Raw genomic sequence first — 24,064 nt, forward strand, 5'->3', positions numbered from 1 at the left:
CATTGAAGTGATTTTCTGCCATGACATTTGTGGCTGGAGGTTCTTGATGTATTAGGATTTTTTTTAAGGCAATTATAGTATCCTCTCAGGTCACTTCCCCCTTATACATTGCCCTATGTCTTCAGACAAACTTGATCACCCTCTATAAGGCAGAGCATTTGTGGTGACTTCAGCCTTCTTTAACAAAACAAGACTTTCCTTATTTTGTCAAGGGCTATATTAACAGCCCTTTCACTCATTCCTGTCTGTTTGCCTCTCTTCTTCATTTACTTGCCTTTGGGACTGAAGTTATCACAATTGATATGAGAAGTCACCTGTTCAATTATGATTGCCCAGACTCTCATAATTTCTAAGACCATCTCTCTGGTACCTTGGATGCATTTGCTTCTGTTGATGGCTTCTAAGACCCTTGAGGTCTTAGGCCATTATGAATCCTTCTCCATTTTCTGGTCTACCCCTTGATGTCAAGCATTCTGTCACCATCCAGTTTGTGCTCTCAGCAGTGATCTTCATGGTGTTTAGGAGCCGTTGCACCAGCAGGCAGTTACACCCTCCTCTCCCAGCTGACAGGTGGAGGAGCAGATTGTATTGCAGGAATCCCACACAAGCCTAGCTGGGTTACAGTGCTCCCAAACATATTCTAACCCATTCCCCAACTCAAATATTTCTTTTAGGTTCCCCAGATGCATGATGAAAAGATGTGTGTTTTGCCACAAATTATTTGGGGAGGAATGAGGACCACCCTGTAGATACAAAAGCGTCCTGCTTTTTCACCTCTTTACTGGTGAAAAAATATCCTCTGCTGCCCATCCTTTCTTTTCATTTTGGCAACAGCAATCACTTTTCCATGTAACCAGCAAAAGTTGCCACGTGGTCACAGCTTTGCACAGTAATGTTGTAGACTGACTTATTTGCTTTAGCATCATTGGAATGAGAGCTTTCCACTGACGCTTTGGATATTCCTTAGTCCTCTGGAATGTGTATCAGTGATCCCTTGCAGGTTTTTTGGATGCTCACAGTGCATCATTGGGGCTTGCTGAAGATTTTAGGACATTTCTTAACTTGATTGAAAATGTGGCACAAGTTAAGGCACACCATCACCTTTTGGACAGATTGTTGCTGGCGTGACACCATGACACATATCCCAACGTATAAATAAGACCAACCTCAGATCTGTGAAGCTACATTAGAAAGGCCACAGCCTATTGCACCTACATGTCTTGCTGGGACAAGCAAAGATACTCGATCTCAGCCCATGCGACTCGGTTTCTTCCTCATTACCTAACACCATTATCATTGATAGTTGCTGCTGCTTTAGTCAGAATTAATCAATACTAAGATGAATAGTCTTTTCATAGAGGCAGATGTGGAAGGATGAGACCCCATTTTGGACTTACAAGGACTGCATATGTTTATACATAAGCTCAGTTCAGGGTGATGATGGAGGAGATCGTCCCAGCTCTACAGAGAGGAGGACTTTTATCTATTGAATTCAAGGATACCTTATTCTACATCTCAGTCAAAACAGATAACAGAAGGTATGTCTTGTGGTAGAAACAGACCCATTCCAGTTCAAAAGTCAGTTGCTTGACTTCTGTACAGATCAGAGGTTTTTTTGTAAGGTACGTGTCCATTATAGTAACCCAACTTGGGTGAAAGTATCTGCTTTTGTTACCCAAGTGACTGAGTCAGGTGAAAAGCAGGTTAATCATTCCCTTCAGGTTAGCTTCGGGCTTTTTAGTTGGACAGTTAAACTGAGTCGACACCCTGCTGTTTTTTGGGAGCAAGTCTTCCAAACGTACCCCCTGAGAAAACTTTGCTATCCTACACATGCTATTTTCTCACATCAGGCCCACGTCTCATTGTTCAAATGTAAGGTGGTCTGTCTACATGTCACAGCCTTCTCCTATATGGCTTGTTACAAGTTTTGCCTTAATCCTTCTAGATGTTACTACATCTTTTGTATTCCCTTTCCCACCAGAGTGTGCATTCTGTCAGCACTTGTTACCCATTTCATCTCTCATGATGCTGTCTGCTCCACTGTGCTGATTAGTACAGAGAAGTTGGAAAGTCCTTGTGATCATTCCTGGTGTATTTCCATGGGCATTATGTCCCAGTGACAGCTGGCATCACTGCCATGTAATCAATAAGATGTTTATGCAGGGACACAGTCTCTCTGATAATCTGATTCATCTATCAGTGTTCTCCAGGAATACCTGAGAGAAGAGCTTAGACTCCTGAGTTGTAGGCTGGAGAAGTGACTGGGGATATCCCAAAAGGCTCAGGCCCTTGCCCTGGCTTTGTGAAAATCCCTGTAGATTCTGTTTAAGCTGAGGATCAGTCTATAGCACTCCCTGTAGGATGCCTTTCTAATTCACCAGCTGGAGGAAGCTGATGGTCTTTGGAAGGTGAAGGCAGGGGGTACAGGCATGATTCTGATCTGCCTCTGAGCAAGGGATTTGTGTTTCCAGGATCCATTGAACTTGTCAGCATGAGACCCCCGAGGCTCTTCCTCTCTTCAGGAAATTGTGGATGCATGTGGCACCCCTTGGAAACACCAAGGATTTGAAAAGGCATATTGACAGTCAAAGTCAGAAAGCTTAACTATAACCAGAATAGTCTTGTGATATGTAATCTACACATGCCTCTGCTTCCTACCTACTCTGCTTTTTTCTGTACCATAAACTATGGGTAGATTATTGCTGCAGTCATACTAAATCTCCCATCCTGTGACAGGAGATTTCAAGATTTTACTGTAGTCCAGTGTGCTCGATTCGGAGAGAAGATTGAGAACACCAAAGATAGAAGGCATGCTCTGATCTGTATGCCCATGTACCGGCCCAGCACAAGGAATCATAATACTGTCAGTAGGCACTGGTAAGGCTAAAATAATACAGCTTCGTGTGCTTATGGTGCAAGGTTTCTCAATGTTTAAGCTTATGTGTGGGCTGCACATCTTGAGGTATTCCAGTTACTGGGGATTAGTTCTTTGTTTTACATGCTTAACGTGTACCACTGAGAAATATGGCAAAGGCATAAAATAGCTGGTAATGCGAAATCCATAAATGCTAAAAAAAAAAAGTCCAATGAAATTGAAAGAATAGAAAGACCACTAACAAATCAATCTGAATAATTAGCTTTCATAGGTATCGTAGAGGTTAGATTAATAAGCAAAATTATCTGTATAGATGGCAGCATGTGCTGATTTATGGTACATAGTATTTTTAGTAAAATATACCATCCTTTATACATAAGAATTTTCCCAACCATTAGCTGATAGTATGTAAAGTATTGACAGACTACAGACAGATTATTTTAGGATGAAGTTTTTTGCATGTCTTTAAAGTTTCTTGACAAGAACTGTCCTCAGAATCTGGGTATAGCTTTAGCTGTTTTTATGTGTGTGACAATTCCAATGTGGAATAAGCCAGATGACTAAGATTTCAGCTGAGACATTGTAAGGGTAGGAGTAGATGCTGTCTGTATCCCAAGACTCTCAGTAAGCAGCTAAACAGGCAAAGATGAAGAAACAAGAATGTCATGAACTTGTTTTTGTGAGAAGTATAAAATAACAATGTACGTTGATGAAATGGTTCAGAGATTCTCAAACAAAGGTATCTTGGAGGTTCTCTTCCTCAAATTTTATATGAGTTAGAGCCTAGAAAGACTTGTTATAATTATGAATCCTTTCTTACTTTCAGGAAATTCATTGCTAGTTTGACTGTAGTCTTAAAGGAACACACAAAAAATTAAACAATGTTTTCAAAATTATTTCTAAAATTAGATATATAAATATTTATCTAGAAGTCTGAGGATTTGCCCTTATTTTCAGCAGTGCTAAATATAGCTCTCATTCAAGTCAACTTTAAATCAGTTAAAATCTCTTTTAAAATGGTACTGGTTTAGCTTTGCAGTTTTGCACTATGATGTGAAATTGTTTCCCATCTGCTCTCCCTGCCTAGACTATAGCCTATCAGCCCCATTAATACTAAAATACCTGGATTAAAATGTGACCACCATAGCATTGTAAAATGGCCTTAGATGGTTCTTTGCTTAGAAGAATGCTCCCCTGAAAGGTACTATATTCATAGTAGCTTCTTTACTTTACTCAGCTATTAGTAGAAGTGCTGTGGTTAATTTTACATCCTTGGTTTCAGATAAAAATTCAGTGAGATTGTCACAATGTGCAGGGGTCACCCATCCTTGGGTAGTATAATTTTTTGGAGTGCCCAATAACATTAGAAGTATATATGAGTAAATAACTAAAGATTTAATGTACCAGCAGGCTACAAAGCAAGAGAAGGTGTCACAGTTTCTGTAGGTGATGCATGACCAGAACTGCCTGAAATCCAGCTTCTTTGGTGGGTAAGAGTAATACAGCTGATATGGTTTACCTGATTTCCAAAAGGCTTTTTCAAAAGTTCTCTACTAAGGCCCTTTAAGGATATTAAGCAGCTACAGCATAAGGAGCAAGTACCTGCATGGAGAAAAAAAAATGGTTGTAGTATAACAAATAGGGTAGAGGTAAATAGTCAGCTCTTGCAATGGATGAATGGTGATTAACCAGTGGTACTCTGATATATTGATATATATTTATACACATATGTGTATAAATACAGAGTATGTTTACATTTTATATTTTAATATGTATATATCTATATGTAAAAAATATACATATATACACATATAAATGATCAGAAAAAGGGCAGGAACAGTAAGGTAAGTATGCTGATAATAACTAAAAAAAAAGCTATTCAGGATAGCAAGGATGAAAGCAAGCTGAAAAATTACACAAGGACGTTATGAGGTTGAGTAATTGTGTAATAAATTACTAACTTAAATTCAGTGTAGTTAAATGTAAAGCGAGGCACCTATGAAAATATTATTCCTAACCTCACATATAAAATGATGAGCTCTTAGCTGACCATTACAACTCAGGAAATTGCTTTTGAGATTATGAAAATGTCAGGAAAAACAAAGTGAGAAAGAGCAAAATAGAAGATGTCATTATGTCACTGTATTAATCTTGTCCACACTTTTAGTGCTGTATTCAGGCTGGTCCTCTCATCTCACAAAGGATATAGTAGAATTCGAAGAGTTGCGGAGAAAGGCTAGAAGGAAAACTAAAGGCATGGAACAGTTTCCATTCAAGGAACAACTGAATTGCATAGTATTCTTCAGTGTGGAAAAGGGACGTTTTAGGTAGGATTCAACATATTTGCAAAATCACTAGGGAACTGGAGAGAGTGGATAGGAATCAGTTGTTCACTGTCCTCTCCAAGACAAGACCTAGAGACTATTGAATGAGTCTAGTAGGAACCAAGCTGAAAATGGAAAAGAACAAAAAAAGTGGTTCTACACCGAAGAGCTATGAGAGATGTGGAACTCCTCAGCAGAGGTTGTTTTGGATGCTTAAGGCTTACACAGGTTTAAGGAAACACCAGATAAATACTTGGGAAATAAACCTATTAGGAATTACTGACCACATAAAGTCTGTCTAGTTTGGGAGAAGCCTTGAGCTCAAAAAAAAAATGGAGGCTGGTAGAGAAGCTGGAAAAAGGTATCTTATATACTTGGTCTGTTCTTCCTCTTCCCCATCCTTGTCTGATTTTGGTCATTGTTGGAGACGTGATACTGGACCAGACAGAACTTCCATCTGATTCAGTATGGCCATTCTTATGTTCTTAATTTTGGATAAGTAGAACTCTGTATCTAATCTCATTGATTTTGCAGTAGAATTTGTAAATTTTTTTTACTGAAACTGGTAAAATGGCCCATTTTGAAAGAACTATCATAAACATTTCTTGATGGAGTTTTCCTTCCCACATGTGTGGCTGAAGCAGAGAGTGGTGCTTTTTTCTGTTGGCATCCAGAGCCATACTGCCTTGAAACAAAAAGATAAGGAACTTTTTTTGGAAATGTTCTGCTGGGGCACGCACTGGGAGGTACTCATATTTCTCATTGTAGTATTCTGAGTATAATGAGACCATGGTTAATTTGAGCCTCTAGCCCATAGGAATTACATGATTAATTGCTTTGATAATTTTTAAAGCTCAAGTGCAGCTTCAAGGTTCAGCACCTTAAAAATTCTCTGTCAAAGCAAAGGGTGGGGTGCAGCTGCAGATAAGAGTGCATTATTTATGTCAAATTTGAGGAATAATGTGTAGCTGTATAATAAAAAAAATATATGTAATTGCATCTTCATATTATAGATAGTTTTTCTACAGGTACCTCCTTCTTACATGAATAGTCATCCAGATGCTGGCACCGGGCCATTACAGCTTCCTTTAAGGGCTGAAATAGTGAATCTGTTAGTTCAGAGATTTATTTTCAGGTGCGGCTAAGTTTTCATCGCCTGATTGTAAACCCTTTACTTGAGGATCACGTTATGAAGCACATCAGTTATGGTGGCCTGACAGCACTTCCCTAAACCAAAAGAGTTTGGATAAAGGTGCAGGTTATTTGAGATGATAGTACCTGGTTTTGTTCTAAGATCTTTTCCTGCTGTGCTGGGTGGGATCAAAGGACATCAAAACCTCTGTTGACCCTTTTTTTTTTTTTTTTTTTCCTTTTGCTTCTAAAGAACTGATATCGGTCACTTTAATTTTATCCTATAATTGAACATGTTAATGTGTTTATATTCTTAGTGTTTCATTAGTTTTCAAGAGGATTACTGTACTCCTGTCAAGATAGGTAGTTTTCTCACAGGAATTGGATACATTATTCATAAGAAAAATTATAGGCCTCAACAACAGGAAATATTTATGACACTGCTTAAAGACAAGCTAGTTTGTGCTTTTCTCACATGCTTGGTATATAGCAGTCTCCTTGCCACCCTTCCTGCAAAGACTGGTAAGGAGTAAATTTTTTCTTTTTTCCTTTTTTCTTTTTTTAATTTCTTTCCTCTGCAGCATTAAAGCTGGGTCCAGAAGCATTCAAATTTGATGGTGGCGTAGAGGCGGTGGCAGTGCGGCAGAATGAGAAGTATTACATCCTAAGACCAGAGGTGATTGAGACCTACTGGTATATGTGGAGATTCACCCACGATCCCAAGTACAGGCAGTGGGGCTGGGAGGCAACACAGGTAAATGTATTAATTATCTGTTAGTAAATTAATTCTATGTATTTTCCTTTCATAGCCACTTTAATCTCGTGGTACTGAAACACTTCAAATGCTAATTGATTTTCACAAGTTCCTGTAAACCACAGTACGTATGGGGGTGCGCACAGTTATTTCTGTTTTGCAACTGCTGAATCAGATGCACAGATGAGAAACGTGTTCAGCATTATACAGCTGATGGGTTTTAGGCATGGAAATAGAATCCACTAGTCATGACTCCTACTGTTATCAGTAGTCCACAGCCCCCAAGAGAGGTAATTTATCCTGGGAAATGAAAGCGTATTATAAATACTTTCTTAAGCATGTGTTAGCACTCCATTTAGATTAAAAGACAAAGCTATTCTTATGGTTCCTTCTTGGTCAGCTATTAAAACCACAAGTATAGGACACAACTGTTCTCAGACGGCTTGTAGACTAGACAGCGTGTACATCTGTATACATGGGTTGGTATCATGACTGTTTCTTTTCTTAGTTGTCTGATTGGAAGGAAAAAATTTGCCAGTCAGTTTATATTTACTCAATTATAACAAAAAAATTACATCACTAGAAGTAGGCCAGAAAGGGAAGTGAGTAAGTAATGGCACATAAGGCAGAACTTAAAAAATGTTGCTAAGGTATTTTACAGATTATTGCGCTTTTTTGTATAGCTGCTTTCCTGGGTTTAAATCTAGTTATTGTATGTTTTAATCAAATTCACAAGTGTGAAAATGCTTCTGAGTCATTCTCATTGGAAATGCTTGTACTGGTCTACAGAAGCCCAAATTCATTGTAAGACTCTCAACGCACATCTGTGCTCATGGCCTTCCTTCATTCATCCTTTGTACATAGATGGATAATTCCTTTGTCTGATAGTCATAGATTATGGGCTATATGAATAACTAGGGTTCATTATCACATGACAATATAATATTCTAATTGTAAAAATTATTTGTAATTCCCAAAAGACTTCTCCTTTTAACTGCTTCCTAGGGGTGGACTTGTGAGCCTTTTCTGGTCTCATGTTTCTCACTGCTTCCACCTGCTGGTCTGTACTGGAGTCGTGGGTCGTGCAAAACTCATTTGCTGGCCAAGCAGTTTCTGGTCATCTTCAAGGTCTGAGTGGCCATTGGATTACTGCAGTTCCTCCACTTCCCGGCTACAGCTCCAGCAGTCTTTGGAAACACAGCTCAAAGACAGTTTCGGAGATTAAAATAAACGTTAAAACGTAACAAGACACTAACGAAATATTTTGAGTACAGCCAAAGGAGATGAGGGAAGAGCAAAGGAAGAGACAAACCAAGAGCCTGGAGAAACTTTATTCTGCAGGTGAAAACCAGTTTTACTCCAGAGGCAAGAAACCCAGCAAAAGTACTTGGAGCAAGAGATCTGTTGAGAAGCGTGGATCTGTTAATCAGGTGGAAGATAGTTAAGGCACGTTCAGAATATTTAGCTGAGCTCATCCCTATCCTTCCATCAGCACAGTTACAATCACATAGAAGAGTCCAAGTATTTTAAGATTGTGTCTTAGTCTTCGTTAGGTTTTGCCTTGTAGACTGTTTTGTTATAACCAGTGTTACGTTATTCTGGAGAGAGGTTCCACACATGTCACATTTGTATTCCAGAATGCATTGCTGCTCTCTCCAAAACATCAAACATTGATTCACATCATCTGTCCTGCCCAAACTATGCATGTTTATAAAATGACAAAGAAACAGATTCAGTAACCTACTCCTTGCCAGTGTGTGTACTACACATGCGTGCTGATCTAACACCAGCTCCTGTCAGAAGCTATGGCTAGATGATCCAAGCTGAGATTGGGTCCTTTGTACTAGGTTAAAGAATTTACAAATGTAAAGTTTTCAGGCCAGGATCTGTCTCTTAAGCACACTGCGAGCATGTCTTTGAATTGCATTTTGTTCAGTTTTCTCCATTTGCATTCATATCTTAGTCCTCGTTAATGCTTTCAAACCAAACACGCCCTTCCTCCTTCCCTGCCTCCAATTTTCTCTGTGTGCAGGAAAGGATTTTATTTTATCCTTTTGTCAACCTGCATCGAAGTTTTGTAAATCAAGCAGCCCATGTGCTTAACTGCCTCTGTCCTTACAAAGTGCCTTTTTTTGCTTGCTTCCTCAATAAAGACTTTCTTTATCCAACATAGCTGTAAAATATTTTTGAACTCTTCGTAAATGGTTTTGCATAGCCTTTCCTCCCATGATTACAGATTTTCCTTCCCCCACCATCATACTAACACAGAAGCTTGGGAAGCTTTTTGTTCCCTAGAGTTTTCTGTTCCCTGCATATAGATAATAAGTTCTTGTGTTTACTCCTCACACCTACTCACTACTTTCTCTTCATCCCTACCACACACAGCTCTGGTTGTGTTTATTCCTCCATTTATAAATAGAGAAGAATCTGATACGACACAGAGAGCTTGCTGCTCTTATACAACACTGTCTGTATTCACTTTCCTTTTGCCTTTCAACCACTGAAACATACTTTGAAATCTGTGTTACAGACTTCTCATGGTGAATGATAGTTTCTTCATCAGAAGTCTAGTAGTTCTTTTAAACTTTTGGAGAAACTGAGTTTTGTTTCTGAGTTCTGAGCGGTCTTATTTTTCTACATTGAACCTGCTGTAACCTGGTGTTTGATGACTGAATTCTTGGTGGTCTCCCTTGTTTGCTTCTTTGAATGGAAGAAAACATCCCTACCCGAATGGATTTGGGTTAGTTCACCAATATGTTAGAGGTCTGCTTCTGTCATTTTAAGAACTCTTCGGAGATGATCCAGGATACATTGCAGAACCACCTGGCTTTTAAGTATACTGCATTACTTAAGTTTCTTTAGCACTCCCAGCCCAGATCTCTCTCTGCCTTTTATCAATGTGAATTTGCACAGAGGGCTGGATTGTGTGTGTATGCAGATCTTTGTACTGTACTTTCTTTATCTGTTTCACCATTGGCAGCTTCTTTTTGGCCTTATTATTTAGATCTTTGGACAAAACTTGGGCATTTTAGTGCAGGTGTTGTGCTTTGACCAAGGCCTGTTTTGTCACATCTCTCCAAATCCAGTGCCTGTGAGGAAAAACCAGGAAGTTGAATCTTATATTCCCTCAGTGATCATAAATCCCTGGGACAGGGTCTCTATCTCTTTTCTAATAAAAAAAGGCTAATTCTCCCTAGTACTATACTTAGCACTAGAGACAACATCCATCTCAATTGTATCGGGCCAGCCAAATTTGATGATGGTATGCTGAGGGGCTGGCTGAAGTATTACAGAAATATGCATGCAAGATATTCAGGGTAAATATAGAAAACTACTAAAATCCCTTGTAGGCTAATTATTTGAAAGCAATAAGAGCAACCACTTCACAATAGGCATGTAAAGCCAATTACTAATCTAAGCTGTGTGAATGAAGGGTTCAACTATTTGTTGGGGACTCCTTTATTTTGACTAAGTTAGGATTGCACCACGGAGGCTGCAAAGTTAGTTCAGAGTTTCTACTTACAGTGAAAATAATATGCAAGACCTCAAGTTTGAGCTAACTTCAGGAAAATTGGGGACTGACAGTAAGGTGGAGTGGAAAGACCTATAGCTCTCTACTTAGTGAAGCAAAGTAGACAGAAAAGAGCCAGGCATAGGTTGGAGGTGAAAGAAACATGGGTTCACAGGTCATGGATTGGAAGTTGTGAGTACCACAGAGAGGTGCTTTGGGGAGGTAAGCTGGTGAAGAAACTGGCACAGTTTTTATAAGCATGTTGTTGGCATAGTCAAGAAGAGTCACACATGCAACCACAAAAACATCCTTAGAGGAACTGAGGGAGCTGGGGTTTGATCTCGAGGCACCTCCAATTTTAGTTCCAAAGAACTTAGATCAACTCTGACCTCCCCATATGTCACAGGCTTGGAGATTTCACTTTGCATCATTTTTGAGGCAAGACGTGTATTTGGCAAGAGATGCTATTGCATATTCTTCTGTTCTACTCTTGATTTGAATAAATGGAACTGTAAAATCCACTTCTTTTGGTAGTTTGTTCCATTATTTAATTACTTGTGCTTTCCCATTTGAATTTGTCTAGTTTCACTGTCAATCGCTGGATTTTCCTATGACTTCCTATACCATATTAAAATGTCTTTTATTCCCCCATGTTTTCTTTCCAAAGAGTTTTTATAGATTGTAATAAGCTTACTACCAAGTCTACTTAAGATGCAAATTGTACAAGAGCAAATTGCATTGTCTCCCACCATAAAGCATTTTCTCCGAATGTCTCCACCCACATCAGTTCATCATCCTTTTTAAAAAATTAATTCTAGAATTGCATATTCCAGTTTTGTCTCTATGCACAGCCCTGTGCAAAAGTAAAATTATATCCCTGCTACTGTTTACTATCCCTGTGTGTGCACCTGCCACAACATCCTAGCCAGAGTTCATACTGGATTGTCTCATGTGGCCACTGAATTCTTTTAAGTGTCTCTATTTTCCAGGCTAATCTGGTTCTGCAGTTACACAGCCTTTATGTCTAGATTTAGGATTATGTGCCTGGTTATATGAAACTCATTTACTTTGGGCCCCAGTTACCACCAGATTACACTGACTGCTGTTATTTACCTGTGCCAGTTTTGCCAGCAGCAATGTTGCGGTGATTGATAAAACTTCAGACTGCTCCTTGTGGATTTCTGTGAGAAGCAGCTCTATTTGTTGATGATTTTACATTGCCAGTTCATTCTTAGAGCACTGTCAGTCAGTTTTAAATTAAGGTAGTGATATTGATACGTTACAGTGCTGCTTTGTCTTACCATAAAGTCTTATGGTACCATGTCAGTTGCTTTAGAAACTTTTACGTTTATTACACCTCTGCAGTTACCTTTATTTGTCAATTTGTAGACCTCAAAGAATGAAATTAAGCTTGTGAGCAAGATAGTTTTCTATAAAACCATGCTGATTGGTGTCAGTTTTCCTCTTACTCTTCTCTATTTTTTTACGTTTCCGTAATTGTTTGGGACTAACATCAGCTATGCCATCTTAAAATTATTCAGCCTGCCAATGCCTCGTAATAGTAGCATTACCTTGATACCCTTCCAGTCATCAAGGATTTCCCTGTATTCTAGGGTGCAATAAATTTAGCTTCATTTTATCAAGGAAAGTGGTCTTCAGCTCGAGTGAAAGAGTATCCAGGTGGCAAATCAGTAGCCTCTACACTAAGTACTCTGAGATCTGTGTGAAGGCAAAACATGGCAAATTTCAAGTGCCTTTTAAGCAGCTTGACTACAGCACCAAACTTTTCAGTGTCATGAAGTTCTGTACACCTCTGAATCAAGGACTTTTTTTTTATCCATATTTGGATGAATACCTGTATAGCAATCTTTCAGAGGAATTTTTCCTCTACAGTTCATTACTACCTGCAGTGTCTAGATCTCTGATCAACTAGGATAAATCCTCTGCCTGTCCTGAACTCCAGAGTCTGTCTCCCCAAGGAGAAATTTCTGAAGATACAAGACTACTTGGTAATTGTAAGGAAAAAAAAAAATCAATATAAATCAGACATTTTCTTTCTTCAGGCTTCTAGGCCTGCTAGCTTCACCAGTGTTGCACTTAGTTATTCAATCATGAGACCTCTACAGCACAGAGCAGGATCTCAGTGCTATCTGTTATCTACAGTCTCCAGAATAAATGAGTTGTGTCTCTTATGCTGACTTGCAGATTTAATTCTTGAGGAGGAAGGAGACAATGTCCTAACAGTGGTACCATTTGTTCCTTCTTTTCATTTTGCCACAGTCACTAGCAAGTTTCTCCTGTCCGAGCTGTGGCACAGAGTGTCAGGATTGCTGCATCGTTGACCAGAGGAACACCTGCAAGGTCAGACTCTGCATGCTAGAAGTTCTGGCAGGATTTTAACCATTGGAGCTTCCCCCCTGCATCTTGCCACGCTCCAGAGCAGAGACAAGGTCATGTTCTGCTGTATTACAGAAAAGGGGATAGTGGCAAGAGGAGGCACTTCATTTGCTGCCTAGAAAGCAAAAGTACTTTGGCTCTTGTTTATTCATATAACACCTGCCTAGCGGCTGTTCGACTTGTGGGCAGAAATGTGCAAATGGTTCCATAAACAGCGTATGCATTCTTTCTTAAGAAGTCAGGCAAGCAATTAATTTTTTTATTTTCCTTTTTTTTTTTATTTGGCTGCCATGTGATAGCTAGCATCACTTACGGTGTACAAGAGCATGCAGACAAAGAGATTGTCGTGCATGTGATGCTGTTGGGCTAGATGTGTCACAGTTCTCTTCAGACTGTAGAGAAAACCTAGTCAACCCAAATCCCAACATGTGAATAGTCTCAGTGTAGCCCTAGCCTGCACTAGGCTGAAAGCAACCAGATCTGAAAATAATTAATCCAGACACTTTCTCCTTTTAGGCTCAAGTCCCAACAAAAACGGGAACGTTTCCATCCAAACTTGGAGAAAGCTGCACCTGAGATAAGGAATTACAGCAAGAATTAGATTTTGCCAGGAAAGACTGTACCTTTCTTGGCATAAGCTCAGGCTCTAGAGCCACGGCCATTCCAGTAACATCGTTTTGCCAGTCTCTCCTCTTTCTTCTTTAAAAAATCTTGGTCTTCAGAAATTTGAAAGAACTTTGTACAGTCTGGATTATTCTTTGGTCCATGAACAACCTCACATTTCCACAGGATAAGAGTGTATACTAGGAGGAGGTTAGCTGTAGTACCTGACGTGCCGTGACTTACTGTCCTAGGTACCTTGTTCATTTGCCTTTTCACTTTTCCTCCTGATTTCAGTGATGGTATCTGCCAGCATTCTTCATCCATGTGTCCAATGGAAAGTTCTCCTTTGTTTCCCTAGTATTTCTAGTATGCAAAGGCTATAGTAAGGACCTTGAAGAGTTAATTTTGATTGAATTTGTTTTCTCTGCATAAAAAGGGACATCATTCAAAACTTATTTGTTCCTTTGCCTTGACTCCCCTCAGCTTCTGTTGAGTATAACTATCAAAAATCAGAGTTAATGAAAAGCTGGGCCTAAAGCACCATGCGGAGAGAAACTTCATACAGGCTAACAGGCTGAATCATAGATTACTGAACTACAGGTAGTTACGTTCAGTAGTTGGTAATGACAGACATCCTGAGCCAAACGTTTTCCTTCATTGCTGTGCCTTTTCTGTCCCTGCATGAATCTATTAAAAGGGTTAGCGTCTGCTGAGGAAGCACTGCCAAAGCAGCGGGGAAGCACAAATACCCTGTGAATCATTTCAGAGTCGTATCTTTGGGGCTGGTTTTAATGGCTGATATTCTTGTGTGCTGTAGGGTCGTGCATGTGAGTGGAATAATGAAAGCATAGGCAAGAGGTGGTCTGAGCTACTAATGCATTCTTTCTAGTCTCCTCCTCTTCCATTGTGCTTTTTGCAGTACTGTGTTGGAGCTGACTAGCTGGGTGATTTGTGAATCACGGATCCATTGGCCCCTTTCTGCATGGAATGTTTATGGATTTAAACTTCATGTTTTAAAGATAAAGAGCTCTTCTGCAGTCCAGCACACAAGCGGACTTGAGTTTCAACTGTATAAAGGGGAAACAGAGAAGAGCACATGTAGGAGATGGAAATGTGGGGAGAAAGCAGCAGCTAGAAGAGTTTATAAGATGAAATCAACAGTCCCTAAAGATGAGTACTGTATTTTATTCCTACTTTCAGTAAGTCCCTATGACTAGCTACTAGTCACAGAGTTCCTATAACTCTTCAAACTCTTCCAGCTGCAAAATCAGGGACGTTTGTCATCTTCCTCTGCTCCTCACAGCACATGTTGCATTGATTGACTGACGGGATGTTCTACTCAGTGTTACCCATGAGGAGCCATACCAGCTCAGAGCAAAAGTGTATTGAGTCCATGTTCCGTCATCAATATCAGTCAACATTAAATACCCAGGAAAGAAAGTATTCTTCCCCAGAATACTTTCGTAGCATGTAGTAGTTTGTGAAATGGGGTGTCATTAGTAGCCCTGGAGGCATTTTACTTCTTTATGTGTCCAGTCTCTTTTTATTTTTTTTGGTCAGCGTAAACTGTTAACATCCACAGCATCCTCTGACAAGAAGACTCACAACAGAATAATGCAGCACAGAAAGAGCTACCTCCTTTGTTGATCAAGCCTGATCCTTTAATGTTTCTAAATTTTGCTCTACAATTAAATGCTCCTTTTCTTTTCCCTTCCTCTTTGCAGGCAATTGACAAGTATTGCCGAGTCAGTGGTGGCTTTTCTGGTGTCAAGGATGTCTATTCCTCATCTCCTACGTATGACGATGTACAGCAGAGCTTTTTCCTTGCTGAAACTTTGAAGTAAGTTCTCTTCACTCTTGCATCTTCCTGTAAAAGCTAGCATCTAAATTCCAGAAGAATGCCGTGGCTCAACAAATAATCTCTTGTCTTGTCAGGGTGGTTTGGACTTTCTTTTTTTCCCAGCTTTAGGATCCCAGATCAGCCCATTTTACCAGCAGAAAATACAAGCGGAATTTCCCATACAGGAAGCTTATGCTGAGAGAGCTTTCGTTTTTAAGACTTCTGTTTGATTTCTGGCATCACAGCAGAGGAGAGGTTATCTCCTTTTAAGAAATTCCCTTTTCAAAAGACTTTTTTTTTTTAGATACACTGACTTGACATGTCTTATACAAGTATGTGCCGTGCTCTGGTATTGTAGAACCTGTTTCTCCTGTGTGTGTCACTGGAAGGGAGTAAACACATGGAACAAAAGTCCTTCGTGCCCTTGGATGATTTTTCTATATTTATCCCACAACATATTTTTCTAGAATGCTTTTTGGTGTAAGCAAGAATATCAGGCATATTTTATAATCTCTTACATACTTAAATATTTTAAATTCAGTCAAATCAGTAGGACACCTGTAGTCCACCCTGCAGAAGCTAATGCTTGCTGTTGCATATTTGGTTCAAGGTAAAATGTTCAAAGTCATTGGTCTTCCACCATGTTTCTTTTTAATTAATAACAAAAAATGCTATACTAGAATGTGCCATAACCTCTAACTTATGGAGATGATAAGTACAATAAGAAAAATAGTATAAAGATAAGAGTATGTTATGGGGATTTTATTAAGAGAACCATTTTTAAAACTGAGCTAGCGTGTCATGGCTACTCATCTCTTTCATCGTTGACACAAACCAGCTATCAAGAGCACTCTTTTGTCACACAGTTGTGATCGCTCTGGGGTTTTGCCTATGAAGCAATGTCTTCTAATGTGTGACAATTTTCTTGATACTCAGGTTACATCAGCAAATTTGGTAAGATAGTTCTGGCATTGAAATCTACCAAGACTCCTGTATTGGTTACCTCCCTGAAATCTTGTGAATTGTCTACTTTTGGAAGAAAGATGTCCGAGTTGGCTATATTCCCTACCCCTTTTTTTTCCCTCCTGCATAATAGAATGTTTGGAGAATGTTTTAGTTGGTTAAGTCCATAGACAGAAGCCACTGCTGGCAGTGTGAACGAGGCCAGAGCTGCTATTAGGAGACATCATTGTTGCCTCTGCTTACACATCCATACCACTCTCTACTGCCGTGTGATGGACAGGATGACACATATGTTGTTGCACAAACCTGTCAGCAACGAAGACTCATTAAGGTGCCCTTTCTGTCTTTAGAACCCAGTGATATGACGAAAAAATAGTTGTAACCATTTGGCAGTCTAGCATTGCATGCAGGCTTTCCAGAATAAACAGGGCTTCTACACAGCAGCAGAGTTTACAGTATCAGCAATGTCAAATTTTCAGGTTTTAGCTGTAGCTGATGTATGCGAAGATTGATTTTGTGTGTTGGGAGCTCACAATGCAGTGGGGAGAAAGCAGGTCCCAAAAGTGGCAGTACTGGTGCCTACTTCAGGCACCACAACATGTTTCACTGGCAAGAAGGGGCTCCGAGTTCATCACGTGTAAGGGGAGAGTCTGGCTATTCCATCTTTCTGCTGGCTCCTTACCAAATTCCTCTGCATAGTCACAATACTTTGTTTCCCTCTGTTATCAGTATAAAAAGAAAGTCAGCCACTGCTACCTTCTCTGTTGTCTTCATTAATTTTATTTCACTCACTCCTTCAAGTTCATTTTCTGGAGACTAAAAGCTATACTCCCAAAGAGAGAGGCAGCAGTTTCAAACAGGTCTAGTCAGAGAAGCAATACCTCCCCAGGAGCTGATCTTATATGACTGATCTGCCTATAAAAGCCAAATCAGAGAATGAAATCTGCTCCTAAGGGACTTCTGTGGTGATAAGGCTGACCTTTGAAGTATCACCAGAATCCTGTCTGCATCTTAAATAATCACAAGAAGATCTGAAAATTCACTGATGCATCACTCAGTAACTGGATGTGCTACAGTGCAAGCATTGCAAAAGAAGGCAGTTCTAGGAAAGAACTCAGAAATTTTTATTGGCTTTTGGTGTGGCTTATTTCCCACTTGCGGGACAAAACTTTTTGTTGGAGAGCTGGATATTACATGTTTGATGTTGATGCAATTGGCGTAGCCAAACCAGAAACTGGTATCACCTTGAGATAAAATAGAGAACATAAGGTCAGGATAGCTCAAATGGCTATAAAAATAAAGACAGAAGGGTTGGGTGTGATGCCATGAGAAAATGAAGATGTCCCTCAGAAGAGGGGCATAAAATGTGTGTTATGGAATGCCTGCTGTGATCTTTTCTGCTATTGATGATAACTTTTGCATCTTCGTTCCCCTCAAATTCAAAATAGATACCTCTCCCAAGCATGCATTGTTGCTGCTCGAATACTTTGGCTCATCAAAGATACTCAGCAAATTATGAGACTTTGGGCAGTATGAGTGGCAAGAACATAGCTGTTTGAGTGGGAAGGAACAAGATGTAGAAATAAGTTGCTTAAGTTATTCAAAGCAGAACATGAATCAAATGAGGAAGGTGAATTTGGGTAAGATGAAACATTGCTGCTGTAGTGAAAAAGAGTTTGGAGAGCTGCAGAGGGAGAAAGCAAGGTAGGAGTAAGGAGGAAAGGAAAGACATGCTTTAAAGACAAATGAAAAATGTAGAGAAAGAGACTAGACATGTGGGATGAAACTGAATCATCTCAGCAAGAAATCTGTAAACAGTTAATTGATGAGGAAGGGAAGAAAGAGCTTCACTGACGGGGTTATGCTGTGGATACAACTGGCAAATAAAGGCCATGGGAGAATTATCAGGCAGTGACATGTGACTGTAGACAGTAGACGCTACCGACATCTGATTGACGGAGAGCAAAGTAACAGCAGCCTCAGCAGAGCGAAGGCAGGACAACGTGTGTGCACATTCTGGGTGTGACAGAGTCCACTAATGGGAATGACACCCCTTCTTGTCACGTGCTGCAAGACCTGTCATTTTCTGGATGGCAGGAAAGCAAGTTGTAGCAGGAGCTGAGAAGTCCTGTACACCCACAATGTTACGCTTGCACTTGCAGAGTCAGGTTTTCTGGAACAAGGGAAATGCCTTTTGAATTTTAGCAATTGAGTTTGAAAGTCTTGACAAAGATCCCTACCACCAGTTTCTCCTAAAAAGTATAGCAGAGGCACATTCAAAAGTGTGTATTAAGAAAAAGGAACCAAGAAATACTCTTCTTCCACATATGTCCAGAAACCTTAACTTTGTTACATGCTTCATGTGCTCTGCGTTGCTTTATAATGTACGACATTTATGAATCCCCTCTGCACAATATATTGGCCCATTTCCTCCCACCAGAAGCTGAACCAGCTTCCAGCATGTTGATGACAAGTCAGATATGTGGCATGGCTTAGTGGCTTCTCTGGTGCTTCCTCGAAATCTTTGATTTGGATTAAAGAGGATTAGTCATTTCCAAGTGGGTTTACTCCATTAAGAATAATTTTTTGCCAGCTTCTTCTCTGCTCCCCTGTCCCCCAAATCCTTGTGCTTGGTGTCTTGATGTTTGTTTTACATTGCAAGTCTTTGAAAGGAGTCTTGAAAAAGAGACGTTACTTGGAACGATTAAAATGCTGTCTTTATAACAACTTTTCATTGAAGGGCTTGATCATGATAAAAATTACTTCAGATCATTATAATAGGGAAGGTTGTGTGGGTGCTGTACAAAGATTGAAAGCAGGTAACTTGTTTATAGCTTTAGCTGCTCACTGGTGGGGCCTGAAGCTGCTGTGTTGCCCCTGCCTGTCTGTTACTCTGCTTTAATACCCACCATTTTTCCTCTCTGTCTTGATATCTAGGTATTTGTATCTGCTTTTCTCCAATGATGACCTTCTACCATTAGACAACTGGGTTTTTAACACAGAAGCTCATCCTCTGCCTGTTTTACATTTAGCCAACACCACGCTGTCAGGAAATCCTGCATATCGATAAAAACAGCTCTATGAAGAGGAAGAGAAACTGTTTTCAGCTCTGTTTTGTTTACATGGACCACTTGAGACTTTAAGCAGGAGAGGAGACAGACACTTGGTAAAACTAGACCTGAGTCAAGCAAGTACCGGCGTGAGAAACGAAGCTCTTCAACATATAGATAAGTTAAAAATTCTGTTTTATACATGACCAAAACACATTAGTGTGGTATTTGCAGGACAGAGACTTCATGTGCTTTGAACCCCAGCAAGACATGGAATCATCTACTGTTTAATATAAACACAGCAGCATAAGGAAGAAGAGGCTTTCCCATCCAGGGAGAGGAACTTGCTGCTGCTGCTGCTGTTGGCTGTTGCAAGAAACAACACACCAGTCACCTCTTCAGATCGAGTGGGTTCCAAATACCCAGATCTTATTTTTCTTTTTGTGTGTTTGATGATGGCATGAACAAAGCAACAACAAAAAGCAACATCATTGCACCAGCAGCATCAGAATTTGAATTTTTTTCTGTACCTGTGTTGATTTTCTAAGGAGCATCTGTTTGTCCAGACTGGCAGCCATTCTCAGGGCCTCTAAGCTATTAAAACTAAACTCTAAACTATAAAAACTATTGCCTCCCCATTTTCCCTTTTCAAAACAATGCTGAAAGATATGTGTTGTATGCTTACATCCAAAAAAACAATTGGTAAGCATTTGGTTTGTAGTTCACTGTCAGCAACGTGGGCTTAGTTCATTTGGTAAGCTACAGTCACAGAGTCTGGAGCATATTGCAGGGGTAGGAAGGAGCCTAAGTTTCCCTTCCTCACAAATCCTGTCACATGGAAAAAAGCATTCTCTTATTAGTCCTGGTTCTTTTAGCTAAATAAACAGAGGTGACAACATGAGAAAACCAGTCTTTCATGATTTATATAACGGGACACAGTATATGGCACTTAAAAATGCTCCTCTTGAGCTAAGCAGCAGGAGTTTGTTGCTTTATGTTTTTCCACACAATCAGGATTTTTCCTAAAAGTTAAATTTCATGCTTTGGATAGAATTCACGGAACCTTCTTTGCAGGTATGTATATAACAGAAGACCAAAACTGCCTTTGATTTAATTTACAAAACTCCTTCTCGGTGCTCCAGTACAAAGACAACATGATCTTCTTTGGAAACAACATAACATCTCTTACATATGAGTGGAAAAAGAAACTGAAGCGTCTCTTCTTCCATTAGTTTATGAGATATGAGATGCTGTTACCTGCATGTTTTTTTTTCCCCAAGTACTCCTAGGCTGGGTTTGGACAGTATCACTTAAATGGAGTCTGCTTCAGTCTTCACATACTTGCTAAAAGAAGTTTCATCTTTTCAAGTATATCTGAATCTCTTTTTTTTACCATTGTTCCAGAATCCATACAGCTTAAATCATTCTTTTTGTTCCCCTTTATAGCTCTCAAATCCTTTTGCCATGGTGACTGGCCCCTTTGCTGAAAAAGAGCTGTGAGGTGCTCCTTTCCCTCCTAATTAGTGCACAGGTTGAGTCTTTAAAAAATCTTGATTGTGTTTTCATACCGAAGTGAGTGGAAGAACTCTTCAGTGAGCTACAGCAGTACAGCGTCAGATCTAAAGAGAGTGAGTGCTATTTCTCCCCCTCAAAAAATGTTTATATATGAAGTTTTATATATAAAAGCTTTTCTCTCCATCATATTATATCTGACTGTACATTATAGTAGAATTTTTCCCATAAAATTTTTCTTCACTCATCTTTGTTACTAACTTAGACACAGAAATCATCACATGATCAATGCTATCAGATGCTTTTTTCCCAGACAGTTACTTCAGTTTAAGAGGAGGAAGACATAGAGCTTGGAAAAAAACTCCAATCTCAATGTTTTTATCTAATACCAGTTACTTAGTTAAGTTATTTACCTCAGACCAGTTACTGTAATTTTCAGCAGTATCTTAAAAATAATTTGAGAACTAATAAAGTAATTGATGTAGTAAATAATACTGATTCAAGTAATTGTTTATTTAAAATTAGAAATAGCTTAATAAATGGATTCTTCTTACTGGTCCCACATTAATTTATTTTTCTAATTAGTATTCAGTGACTTACTGAAGAGCTAGTAATTTTCCATTTTCCAAAGTTCAGATATGTTGTGTTTTCAAATTGAGTTTTTTCCATCCCATGACAACTGTTATTAGTTTAAAACTGCACTCAATTGCCTCGTTCTCCTAAATCTCTCTGGGTACGAAGCAGAAAGAGGAAAAGCAGACTCTTCTGTTTAAACAAAAAAAAGAGAAGAAGAAAAAAAGAAAAAGGCACCTTCCACCCCATACACACATCCCCATACACCTCCTGATATATGCAGATGTAGAATGGCTGCCAGTCTGTTCAGAGGAAGGTCAAGGACAGAATTCTGGAGTCCCAGAAACAGCAACCTTCTTATCATTGTTTGCTGCTCTTCCACCCCCCTCTTGTGAATTAAAGAGCGACCCTTCAAATTAATTCTTCCATCAGTCCCAAAGGGTTAACTCACTGCCACAAGAATGCTTGAATTGAGGACCTAAGCCATTTCATGTTATGGGATGGTATTTTTCTCAAAGCAGATGTACAGTACTGCTATTTCTTCTTTGTGTAGATAAGCAGCAGGTACCAAATAAAGGACACTTGTTTCTTGTTTTCCAGTTACCCCAACAGCTGTCAGTTTCTACTCTATCACTCTTTAAAGTACAAACTATCCTTTTACTCCAGAAGTTACTGATGTGCATAGTCTATCAAAAATAATGCATTTCGTGGACTAATTGCTGTGTCATTCATGAACCTCTCCATCCTGAGATCTCCTAGAGCAAGCTGAGTTTGGAGGTAATGGGTTCTGAGCAAGGTGGGTGTGTAATAACCAAGCACCACGGATATTGAAACTTTTGACTGAAGTGACGTGCCCTCGTTCTGAGTCTTTCACAGAGAAGTAGGTTCTGATCTGCAGAACAGCGTTACATGCAACCCAAAGTTCAGACCGTTTTCCCTCTGGGTACATAAGGTACAGTAGAATATTGCCATTTTCATTCTGTTGCTGCTGTCTTACATACTTTCATAAAGACAGAGTGTAAATTTAAGCACAGAATGACTTTTTAGTCCTAGTTGTTTCCGAGTCTTGCACTGTATTCTCTAACAAAACAGTCCTTGTTTTCTTTAGGTAGCTGTCCCATTTTAGCAATTTCTACAATACCCTCTCCTCTTACAGGATGAAATAAAGAACAGAAAATCATGTATGTTTTTGGCACACTGGATTTGGGCAAGAGCCTGGAAATCCCAGAATTGTCTATTTCCTGTTTGCATGCAGTCAAAACAAGGATATTCAGTTCTTTTCCTAATCCAAATCTCAAGCTTGCCTGTTGGTCAGGATCTGCTAGCAGTACATTTTTTTCTAACACTTACAGCTTGACTTTTCAAAGCAGCCAGATTTCTGCAGCTTCCATTGACCACCCTGGAGCTGTGTGTGTCCTGCAGTCAAGAAGTCAATTTCTTAGCTTTGTCCTCTAAATAAAAACAAAATCCTTGAATGATATTCTGGGTGTTCATTTTGCTGCACAGTATGGTCCTTAAAACTGAATGCTTAAGAAAAGTATGGAAAATAGTAAGTACACTGGAGTAAAGGGAAAAGCAAGTAGTTCCCTGTGCCAGTCACACCTTTGAGGCTCCTTTAGCTCCCTACTCCAAATTCATGGATCAGTGTCTTCTACCTCCCAATCACTGACATATTCCCACCCAGTATTTTACAAGATTAGAATGTTGAGTATCCAGGTTCTGAAAAGTGAAAATAATTACACGCTCCCTGTAATACCATCCTTTAAAGGTCTACCCTGTGCTAACTTACAGCTAAGCAAAGCACTATTGGGCTGTCTTTTATGATCCCCTCTTCTATCCCTCAGGAAATTATATTACAAACCTTCAAAATGTGACTCTCCCTAGTTTGAATGGAGAAGTGGTTAATAGCATTAACATTGAAAGGATCAACAATGTAACCTGGCATCCACGGAAAATGGTGAGGTGGTTTACATCTCAGGACTGTAGTAACAGGCTTTTAGCAAACTGAGCCTGTTATGTACATTAATAAGTCTAGTCCATGTTTTTAAGGGGACAAATAAGAAACAGGGTTCTTGTTATCAGAGAAAAATGAAAGCAAGCTCTTGATCCACACTGTAGTTTGGAGATCTGTTCACCCTGATAAGACATCCCTCTTTCACTCCTTGAATTTTGAGAAACGGTCTTCTGACTCAAGGGTTTGAGTTGCCATGCAAAGAGGAAACCCAAGCTCTTTTGCAAGTTATGTGCGTAAAACTGTAGCAGGGATGATAAGTACTAGCTGCTTTGGCTGTCAGCCCCTTCTAAGAAACTGCTCTGTAATTGCCCAGAAAAGTTGGGAACCACTGAAGTCAAAGGAGACAGCCTGACTTGTTACGGTGAATTGTTGCCTTTAATCCTAATCGCTTGGTGGAAGTTGGATTTGTGTTCTGCCTTTATTCTTGCTTTGTCTAAAACTGACAGATTATTTTTCCTCCAAAATAATAAAAGGGCAAAAGTCTATCTTCTGATGTGGAAATCTTCTGCCTCTGACC

At 39.5% G+C, this 24,064-nt stretch overlaps 1 protein-coding gene across 8 annotated transcripts in view; it reads left to right on the forward strand.

The window, feature by feature from the left end:
• The window catches only part of MAN1A2 (mannosidase alpha class 1A member 2), a 144,660-nt gene extending 124,503 nt beyond the window's left edge, over window positions 1-20,157 (forward strand). The window contains exons 11-15 of one of the 8 annotated variants that reach the window (XM_072880728.1): window positions 6,912-7,084; window positions 12,876-12,956; window positions 14,615-14,769; window positions 15,320-15,435; window positions 19,336-19,475. In XM_072880728.1, the coding sequence (XP_072736829.1) occupies window positions 6,912-7,084; window positions 12,876-12,956; window positions 14,615-14,769; window positions 15,320-15,434 (524 nt within the window). In that variant the 3' untranslated portion in view covers window position 15,435; window positions 19,336-19,475. Of the gene's footprint in view, window positions 1-2,736; window positions 2,878-6,911; window positions 7,085-8,089; window positions 9,557-12,875; window positions 12,957-13,508; window positions 13,584-14,514; window positions 14,551-14,614; window positions 14,770-15,319; window positions 15,436-19,335 lie in introns of those variants that run through there. The other 7 variants (XM_072880738.1, XM_072880747.1, XM_072880757.1 and 4 more) reach the window with 7 other exon arrangements.
• The last annotated feature ends 3,907 nt before the right edge of the window (window positions 20,158-24,064 follow it).

Source organism: Ciconia boyciana, chromosome 1 (assembly GCF_034638445.1).
Source record: "Ciconia boyciana chromosome 1, ASM3463844v1, whole genome shotgun sequence".
In the NCBI taxonomy this organism is placed as follows: Eukaryota; Metazoa; Chordata; class Aves; order Ciconiiformes; family Ciconiidae; genus Ciconia; species Ciconia boyciana.